Source organism: Sardina pilchardus, chromosome 16, assembly GCF_963854185.1.
Source record: "Sardina pilchardus chromosome 16, fSarPil1.1, whole genome shotgun sequence".
NCBI classification, from domain to species: Eukaryota; Metazoa; Chordata; class Actinopteri; order Clupeiformes; family Clupeidae; genus Sardina; species Sardina pilchardus.
Genome location: NC_085009.1, coordinates 19,641,361 through 19,651,900, shown reverse-complemented (window position 1 = coordinate 19,651,900; position 10,540 = coordinate 19,641,361). Strand labels below are relative to the sequence as shown.

Sequence of the window (10,540 nt, the reverse complement as noted above, 5' to 3'; positions counted from 1 at the left end):
ATTTTGGTAATAAAAATCATTGTTAGGTCACATGACCACCACCACCTACCGGTATGTGCTACCGGGTGGTCAAAATTCTGAATTGGTTGGCTCGGTTAGTAACTAATTTCCATACACACCTTTTGCTCAGTAACTCTATTACTGTTTTGTGATTTAAGTATGTAATTACTTAGGGGGCACTGTGGCGCAACAGGCTGCAGCGCTCACCACGTATGGGTCCGAGTGCCCACGGGGACCCAGGTTCGAGTGTGACCTGCGGTCATTTCCCAATCCCATCCCATCTTTCTCTCTCTCCTACTTGTTTCCTGTCACTCTGTTCACTGTCCTATGAATAAAGGCAAAAAAGCCCCAAAAATATACTTAAAAAAAAAAGGATTGAATTCCTTGACATGTAACTAGTGACTCCCCAACCCTGAATCTGTCAACAGGCCTCTTCTCCTCTTGTCTCTGCGAGCCATTGTCCATTGTCCCTCAGTACCACCTTGTGACTAAGAAACTCAACTGGAAGGAAGCACAGAATTACTGCAGGACACACCACAGCGACCTGATCTCCATCAGAAGCCAAGGGGACCAGACCAACTTTCACAACTATATAAACCCAAGATATCCAACGGCCTATGTCTGGATAGGGCTGTATAATGACATAAACAGCTGGAGGTGGTCTCTTGATAGCAGTGGTTTAGAGCAGATAGGTTTTAGCAACTGGAGCAGTGGAGAGCCTGACAACTTTAAAGGCCATGAGAGTTGTGCTGACTTCCACAACGGCACCTGGTCTGACTCACCCTGCACCCTCAAACATCCTTTTATCTGTTATGATGGTGAGTCGGCCATATTTAGTGTGTGAAGTGTGTGTAGTGTTGAATGTATGGTGATGGTGAGTAAGCCCTACTTAGCCTATATATGTACTATTCCATAGTTCAATATTGTGCAATAATTTGTTATGTCATGTGAAAGAAGTTTTTTTACTCATGCTATACCATGCATTAGATGTGTAGTAGAAAAAAGAAAATGCTGAGTGCTCTTGTTGTCTACGTCGGTAAACTCCACTTATGCCAGGTGCTCTTGAAGTGTGTGTAGTGTTGAATGTATTAGTGAAGCTGGACACCTTTGCTGTGTTTTACCAGTATGGAGGAACCCCCTGGTTAAAGCAATCACAAACCACAAACCAATAAAATGTCCCCATTCTGATTGATCTTGTTCCTAACTGTATATATCAACAGTTTAGCTACACTTATTTAACACTGGCTCGCCTGTGTATAATTTAGTTTTATTTTTTTTAACAAAATATCTCTTATTTAATGGCAGAAAAAGAAACAGCCGCAAATCAATACATCCTCATCTCCCTGCTGAAGCCCTGGAGCGCTGCACAGGAGTACTGCCGTGAGCATCACACGGACCTGGCCAGCTCCAGGAGTCAGGAGGAGAACCAGCAGGTGGCGCAAGCATCTGATCACAAAAGAGTGTGGATCGGTCTGTTCAGGGACACCTGGAAGTGGTCTGACCAGAGCAAGACCCGTTTCACGTCCTGGACCAGCAGTGAACCCAACAATGGCCAACTCCATGACAACTGTGCTAAGTACTATACTTATAGATCTTATAACCAATGGTACGACGCACTGTGCACGGAGAAACTCGGCTTTGTCTGTGAGAGTGGTAAGTGTTCTTCAAGCATGTGCTTTAGTTATCTGTGTTAACAGTGGTTTTGTAATTGCTTAAGCACAAAAATGTAATGAAACCCACCAGCAAATCCTCAACCTAGGCTACATCTGCAGGTAACAGGTGAGTTTACGTATCATCAACAAAACCTGAAATCAACCAACATTGCAGGAGGAGGTAGTCTGGCTATCACCAGATCAAACTCAAAGAACATAAGTCTGGGAGTCTGCACTTTAATAGTTCAAATGACTCTCTGTATGCATTTGGATAGTCCTTCAACCAATCAGACCAACGATCCGGGCGCACCTTTTGAATAAGGGTCATTCCACGCCAAATCAACCAGAGCCCACGCACTTGCGTCTCAAAAAAATCTGAAAAAAATACCATGTGTGCCTATGTTACCCAGGAGACACTCATGCACATGCAATGGTGCATTTTGTCCATGTTTAGGGTGGAAAATGAAAAAGAAAGATTCGCATAAGACAAGTAAAATTGGTGTTTTTAAAAAGAAGAGGTAATGCAGATTAACGAAAAAAATATAAAAAAAATCTTTGTATATTCCCACAAGGTGTTAGGGTGCTCTGAATATGAGATCCAAAATTATTTTTCAAACTTGTGAGGTCTGCTGTTCAGTCCCTGATGGATTTTCTTTTCTCTTCATTGCTTTTTCGGAAAGTGTTTCTACTGATCTCAATAAGAGAAAAAAAATCAAGAGCCTATGTTGAGTAAAAATATGTCTTCTGTAAGCCTAAACAGAGCCCAGCCAAGAACTCCAATAAAATTTTGATCAACTTTGAGGGACTGCTATGACCATGCAGGATCATCCAGACTACTCGTGGTGATTTTACTGCATACTATTCCTATTTATGCACCAGCCTGCAACATTTGAGCCTCCTACAGATTCTAGTTCTTGAGCAATGAGCTTGTGAACTTTGACAAAAAAAAGAGGCAGAACAAATTTGACACCCCCCTCCCCCTGTAAAACTGGCTGTTACTTGAAAAGTATTGATCTTAGCACAAAAACATTTTACAGAGTGTCTCCAGGGTAACATAAGCACACATGGTATTTTTTTCAGATTTTTTTGAGACGCAAGTGCGTGGGCTCTGGTTGATTTGGCGTGGAATGACCCATAAGCTAGTTTGTGATTGAACCCAGCAAACCAAACGTGAACAGCAAGCAGGAGAGATAGATGTGCAGGTTTCCAGCCTGAGCTGCAGGGCTAAATCCAAATCTACGGTAAGTGGAAGAGGACGAGTGACGAGAGTGATGACGAAAGGCATTAGGGGGTAAAGAGAGGAAGATGACAATTGGTTGAGCCATTTGACCAAAATAATGCAGGGTTTGTGAAAGGATGCTGTTGTTTTAAAAAAATATTTTGTTTGTTTTTAAATATACCGCATATGATCTGCTCTGATTCCCAGTGCAGAATGCAGCCTTTGGAAAATGGATCTCTTTTGAGTGATTTCACAATATGGAGAGTGCTTAGGCCTGACCTTTTGTGTTGTGTCCAGTCAGATGCACTGTAGGCTACTTTAAATTATCCTCTGGTCATACACTAACAATGTATATGGAAAAAAAAAACACATTATGCCAACACTATGGGCCAGATGTACTAAGACAGCGCTAATAGACCTCTGAAGTTCGCCTATACAAAAAGGATCCAAAGCTGCCATCTTTGCCCATATAAGGAGATCCGGGAGTTAATTGAAGCTAACTGCCTATGGCAAGTTGTATTGTAAGTTAGCTTTGGGGTAGCAAAGATCAAAGTGTGCCGTCTTCACCTGCCGAAGATCACAGTATCCACTAGACGGCAGTGGACAAAACTGTGTAGTGAAAAAGGTCTGCATTTCAAATGTCATCATCCCCGCGAGAGTTTAACAGGTGCGATTATTGAAAATCCCCATGTTATTTTCCCATAGAAAAAAAATCTCAAGATACCGGATCTCCTTATTTGGGCAAAGATGGTGGCTTTTTTGTAGGCGAACTTCAGGGGTCTATAGCGAGTTTTTGTATGCGCAGAGTGCGAACGCTGTGGTTTGCTATATTGCATGGAATTTACTAAGCTATCACCTCATTACGTTAATTGCGCTCAGTGCCGCCCGTTCCCGCCCCCTGTACCATGCCAATTGCGTGTGCAGAGCTGAACAACGAGCGCAGTTGAATATTGCAACATTAAAAATAATCAAAGTTTAGCGATCATACATGATACAAAGAGATGTCAACGAGCAGCGACAGACAGAGTAGGCCTAGTAGTTCTACAAATCCACTTAAAAAATACTTGAACTATTAACTGCACGTAGACTTGGGATATGACATAATGTCTAACAGATTGGGAAGTGTAGGTTATGTCGGAAAGAGAAAATACGATTTTAGAGAGGCAAACAAAAGTTAAGGTTGCTTTTGACATAGTACAATGAAGAAAACGGATGCTCTGAATATTGATTCAGCTGTCCCTAAAAGTTTTTCTAATAGACGCATTTAACCGCAATCTGGATTACACCTGCTCTCAGAAGGCAGAAGTTTTTCAACGCAAAATAGACGTGCGCTGTTTTCATACATCTGGCGGAATACTTAATCAACAAACTTTACATAGTGTAAAGTGTGTGTGTCTGTGTGTGTGTCTGTGTGTGTGTGTGTGTGTGTGTGTGTGTGTGTGCGTGTGCGTACATTTCTCTACAGCCACACCACACAGACAGGTGGTGAAGGTAACCATCAGTACGGACTCCCCTCTCAATATGAATGACCCTGCTGTCCAGGCTGCCATGGCAGAGCAGGTACAGTAAATCTTTCCTCTCTTCCTTTTGTTCACTAGCTTTTAACACCAGGTAGTGTGTTGATGTGATGTATGTAAATGTGTTGTGTGGGCAGTGGTCCTTATTTAATTACTTATTTATCTGATTTGTTTTTACTTGTTTTATTTCTTATTTTATTATTTTGTGTTATTTTATTTTATTGTATTACTTTTATCCTGTTATTTTTCTACTGTTCTACTGTTGTCATTATTGTTGTGTTGTACAGCACTTTGGAAACCCTGTGTTTGCTTAAATTGTGCTATATAAATAAAGTGGATTGGATTGGATTGGTTTCCCCTTATCAAAAAATCCTAAAAGATTCCAATTAGAGTTTGGAACCAAAATCCTACAGGATTCCAATAACAACAAGGGGGAGCGCGTAACGAAGTAAAACATTTTGGTTTTGACTTACTTTATACATTATATTTCTAAAATAAAATATTATATTTTCACTACTCATAGTTTTAAACAAACAATATATACATATTTCTGCTACAAATGTGCACTTGAAGTTTGTTTGTAGGACCTACCATTCTTATACAATTCCACCGAGAGTGGCGATAGGTGAAATGCTACAACCTGCCCCATATGCAGAGTTAGTTGTAACACTGCAACAAAAGGCTGTTTTGATGAAATGAAGTCCAATAAATGTAAGCCTATCTGAATGTGTGAATCTCTGTGGACAGTTCAGGCTCCAAAAACGGCAACAAAAAAAAAACTTGGTCCAGCCTGGACCAAACATAACAAACTGTTCCAGCCAAGCACTGACAATATGCAAGATAGGAGAGTTTCAATTGCACGGGAGGGAGGGGGAGGGTGTAGAGAGCTCTCTGTTTTGTTTGAACGTCAACAGAAGTGACCTTACCCAACATCACTTAGAGCACCTTCAATGTTAAAGTAACACTTCAATGTTTTTTCATATTATATATGTTATTCCCTAAACTAAGAAGTTGATACATACCTCTTGCATTTCAATGCGTGCACTCAAAAGCTCTTGTGCGTGGCGCTACTTTGACAGCACTTAGCGAGCCCAGTTCATTCACTCGGATCCAAAGAGAGATGAAGTTAGTGGTCTAATACAAAACAACGGTGGAGTGTTCCTTTAATATTTCAGTGACAACACATATCTTTCTTTTAAACCTTCAGCAAAAAAAGTGCAAAACATTGTATCAAACCAAATATTAGTCATCCACGCCAAGTATGCCTCCATCCATCAGGCGATACCCCTTGTGTTCTGTTTTTTTTTTTTTTTTTTTTTTTTTTAGGAAAGTCCCGCTCACAGGGCAAAAGTCTCCAGCTGGGTCTGTGATCACTGGACTCGTTGTTGTTGTAAAACTGCAGCTATTGATATCCATCTCTTGTAAAGCTGCAACATGAACGACACACAATCAGCATTTAAAATCTGACCGTAGCATACAAAAATCAAATCACAAAGACACCCATTTCAGATACCTAGATGAGGGAGGGATACCATTTTGTATGCAATACATCACAAGATGAATTGCATAGGTTCAAATACTGTAGGCCTGGTCGTTTATGTATAGCCTAGCTAGGCCTACAGTTATACATAAATGCATAGCTTGTTCTGTGTGATGCCGAAATGGCTGCAGGAGTAATACACAGTTCAGTACACTGAAAGCCATAGTCTGGTTTTCACCATACTAAACTCAATCTTTTAAGATTGAACATTAGTCTGGCGAGGCTGCGCTTTGTTTCTACTGCACTTCGCATCGCTTAAGTTTCGTTTTCGGCACCAGGACTAGAGTATGGCCGTTTCTGATTGGAGCCAAAGGTTCTGGCAGTAAACAGCGAAAATAGATCTGCTGGTGTCCAGCCTGAGCTGCCGGGAGAAATTCAAATTCCCCGGAAGTTCAGGCTGGGTTCACACAGCCTATACTGAAGGCCCAAATTGAAATAGATGGATTATATATGGGGTCTGACCCTCCCTCTCTCACCTCCTCAGATTCATCAAAAGCTCCTGGCGGAGGGTCAACCAGTCACTCGTGTCACCTGGAGACAGCAGGCAGATGGGAATGTCCTTACCGAGAAGAAAGACAAGAAGGCAAACAAGAAACGAGCTAAGAGAGACGAACTTTGAGAGCTTGCAATTGTTAAAGGTCCTATAGACAGACAGTAGTTGATCTGTTTAAACTTTTGATGTGTTTATTTGGGTCTATTATTACGCTTATTTAACTATTTTATCTATTTAAAACAATTTAAACGTGCATTTATCAAATATATAGCCATAGGTGCGCCGAGGCAAACCTGCTAGCAAATATGAATTTGCTGTGCAGGTTGGGCTGAAAAGGAGCCCATTGATTTTTCTAAATCACCAAAAAAAAAAAGTATAGGCTATATTTCTTTTGGAATTGAGTAAACAACTGCATTCTCAAAACCTTCATTTGGCCTACAAGAAAGATTGTTTGTTGAACCTCTGAAATGATTTTGTATGCACACATTTAATTTTAATTTCACTGGTTACACCTGACCTGTGGAGTAGTAGCCTAAAACGGCAAGTTCGGAAAACTGTATGTTTACCAACCCAGCAAGAATTCAAATTTGCTAGCAGGTTCGTATGGGTTTACCCAGACTAGTCAGACGTATAGGAAACGTCATGTTTCATAGCAGGTGTTCTATCCATGAAAATGTCTTTTTCTTTAATTAAATATATTTATCTGGTGTGAATCAAGTGTGAGACTTACGTTTTCAATCTTTTTTCTCTTTTGTGTGAGCAGATCTCTCTTTCTCGTTCTATCACTCACATAGAGAGAGAGAGAGAGAGAGAGAGACAGAGACAGACACAGACACACACACACAGAGAAAGAGAGTATATTTTCAGCACTTGTATGCATCTCCCTTTCTACCTGTCAGTCACCGGTGAAGACATATACAGTGCATTTGGTTTATGTCTTTATGTTTTATTGTCATCAGAAAGGTTGTCACTGTCAACTTGTTTTCATCTTTGGTTCTGAATTACAGCACTGGTAATGTGTGGCTGTACTGTAGTAAATTACATCATTAAAGCTTGCTGCATATTTATGGAACTTGATTATTAATGGTCTCACCACTAAATTTGACAAGGTATTGATATGATTGATCAATCATATCGAATAATTCCGTATATAAATATTTCTTATGAGTGATATTTGTTCATTTTCATTAGGATACTGATAATTGAAATTGCATTGACATTATTGATTATTATTACTACTGGTATTTTCCTTAACGTCACCTAGCCGACATCTTAAAACTGTTCACTGTAATTTACAAATTATTGTATTGTTTGCGCAGCTTTGGACAGAAGGGTCTGCTAAATCATATATCCATCACACAACCATTCAACATATGATATTCACAAATAAAGAGGAACTGTCTCATCAATTTTGTTTCTTTAAGTTAATTCATAGGGCAAGTGTTCATATGGCATAGCGTCTGAAGACATTCATACAGTAGATTGTATACATTAGAACTACTGTAATTTACTATCCTCCTTGAGCATGTACTATACGTGCTGACCACTAGATGGAGTCAGTTTGGAGACATTGACCCATTCTCAACCTCTCTTCTCGATGCTCGGGTCCTCCAGACTCGTTCCCACTGATCTATAAGTAGCACTGGATAGACTATCCCATTGTTGCCGCCCCATCATTCTTTATCTAGATCAGTGGGAACGAGGACCGAGGGGGGAAGGGAGGATATAAAAGGACGAATGAGAGGCACCCAGAGGAGGGAGGTGGAAAGCCCAATACGTGAGGAAACACAAGAGCATCCTACACGGACGCGCTTTCAGTCAGAACTCTGATCACTGGTTCAAGCTGCCAGATTCCTTCCCACGTCTGTCAACTTTCAGGAGAATGCTGGAGGAATGAAGGAGAGACCAATATGAGAGATGTTTTTTAAGAGACGTACTTATGATGTAGCACATCACCTCTTGGAATAAACAGGAATAAACAGACAGAGTATGAGCTTACATCCATGCCAATATAATAATGACCACCAGATGGTGACAGTGTGTAGCAATTTTCTATAATCTCCATTTAGTTGTGGATCACAGTCAGAGTGCATTTCTTCCACTACTTTAGCATGAGTTTAGTTGAGAGGAAGGCTGAAAGAAGGGTTCTATACATTTGTTCCTGAGTGTCACACTGAATATCTTCTGGTGCTTTTTTTTTTAAAAGTATATTTTTTGGGCTTTTGTGCCTTTAATTTTTACAGGACAGTAGAGAGAGACAGGAAGCGAATGGGTGAGAGAGTCGGGGTGGGATCCGGAAAGGACCACGGGGCGGGAATTGAACCCGGGTCGCCGGCGTGCGGTGCAGGTGCCCCAGCCAGTTGCGCCACGGCTGGGGCCTATCTTCTGGTGCTTTTGCATGACAACTCACTACCCACCAATGGATACATACAGTAGTACTGGTTATGTCTTGCTTCTCATTTTGATTAATGACAATACAACCAAATTATTCTCATTCAAAACATTACTTCTACAATCGGTATTATTAGACTTGTTTAAATATTAATGAGGATTGGTAACTGGGTAAATTAACCTCTCAAGCATCCTCCATATTAAAAGAGAGAAAATCACACAAACTACTGACGTTTTTTAAACAGTTTTTTAATAGTCATTTTTTAATAGTCATTCGGTATTCCAGCAGTTACTTTATATGCAAGGGATTGTTTGTACATGGTCTTTTATACAGCAACAATATGTTCAATCTCGGTTTCATCCCAGTCTTCAAACGTGCCTTGGCTCCAATTCCAATGCACTGAACATCAAAGAGAAAAACAAAGCCAAACTCCACCTCTCCCTTTTCTTAAGTTACAAAGGGCAAAAAAAAAAAAAAACATGATCCATAGTTACTGTCATTGTCCATAATAACTTGTAAAATCAGAACACCAGAAAATGAGGTGACGTTTAGTGCAATACTGGTTAACTAAATTCACAGTACAAAAAAGGTTATGAGAGCATCACAACAGCTTATGAGAAGTCATAATTCATAATTATGTAACAAATGATAAAAAAAAGAGACAGAACACAAATAAACAGGATGGAGTACGTAGTATGTTTACCCAAACAGCAAACATGGCTTTGATGTAAACAAATCAATGAAAAAGTGTCAAACTAAACAAGCACACTCTTAGTGGTTGAGCTATGAATGCAGGCGTACAGCAGGTGTGTATATTATGTACTGCACGTGCACACACACGCACGCACGCAAACACACACACACCCACACACATTCACACACACAAACACACACACACACACACACACACACACACACACACTTAAACAAACATACATCAACATTGTGGTAAACAGGTCAATCAAAGACCTAACAAGGGCCGACCAGACAACTGACAACAGGTTCTCAGACAGCACCAAAGCCAATGCATTGGAAGCGACTTCCAGACCTTTCCATGACCTGGTATCTGGAAAAGCTGGGGCTTCATTGGAAATACTGCATGTAAAGTGGGAACTCACTGGTGGTTCAAGAAAATACTGACAAAGTTTAAATTTTGGGAAATTGATCCTCGGACATCTTACATGGTACAGAGCTTCCAGAGTATAGCGAATACTCACAAGGGGGACCATTTAAATACTGGCTAAATTGACATTTTATGCCATTTTAAACAAACCAAAAAATAAATAAATAAGAGTGAAGGAGATTCTCTGTCAAGATAAGGAAGGTCTATGGTCACATTACACTGGCTGAGTATACTGGCAGAACAAAACTGTTGACACAAGTCCGATCATTTACTTCATTCATTTCAATTCTTTCTGTCCTAAATACCTCGACAGTCATCACCTTAGCCCCCAACCCCCCACCCCTCCCAACAGACACAAACCCCTACACCTTTGTGGCAAAGGCAGAAACCAAGAAGGTTTGACATTGCGTCACAGAGTCTTGCTCATTTCACAATAACAAGCACAACACCCGGCCCATTCTTCTGCTTTAAATACTGGTACGTCTTTTCAAGTTTGACAAAAAAAGTGTCTTTCTTGGCAGAAGAGCTCACTCTCCATGTGCCAATGACAACATAAGGGAGTTATATAAAGCAACAGCATGAGTTATTAAGGAAGAAGCTAAAA

General features: G+C 40.4%; 1 protein-coding gene across 1 annotated transcript in view; it reads left to right on the top strand.

Moving 5' to 3' along the window:
* The window catches only part of LOC134059839 (macrophage mannose receptor 1-like), a 10,673-nt gene extending 2,905 nt beyond the window's left edge, over positions 1-7,768 (top strand). Inside the window, exons 3-6 of the mRNA XM_062516362.1 lie at positions 429-818; positions 1,306-1,653; positions 4,337-4,431; positions 6,413-7,768. Of these exons, the coding sequence (XP_062372346.1) occupies positions 429-818; positions 1,306-1,653; positions 4,337-4,431; positions 6,413-6,547 (968 nt within the window). The 3' untranslated portion in view covers positions 6,548-7,768. The remainder of the gene's footprint in view (positions 1-428; positions 819-1,305; positions 1,654-4,336; positions 4,432-6,412) is intronic.
* Positions 7,769-10,540: the final 2,772 nt, after the last annotated feature.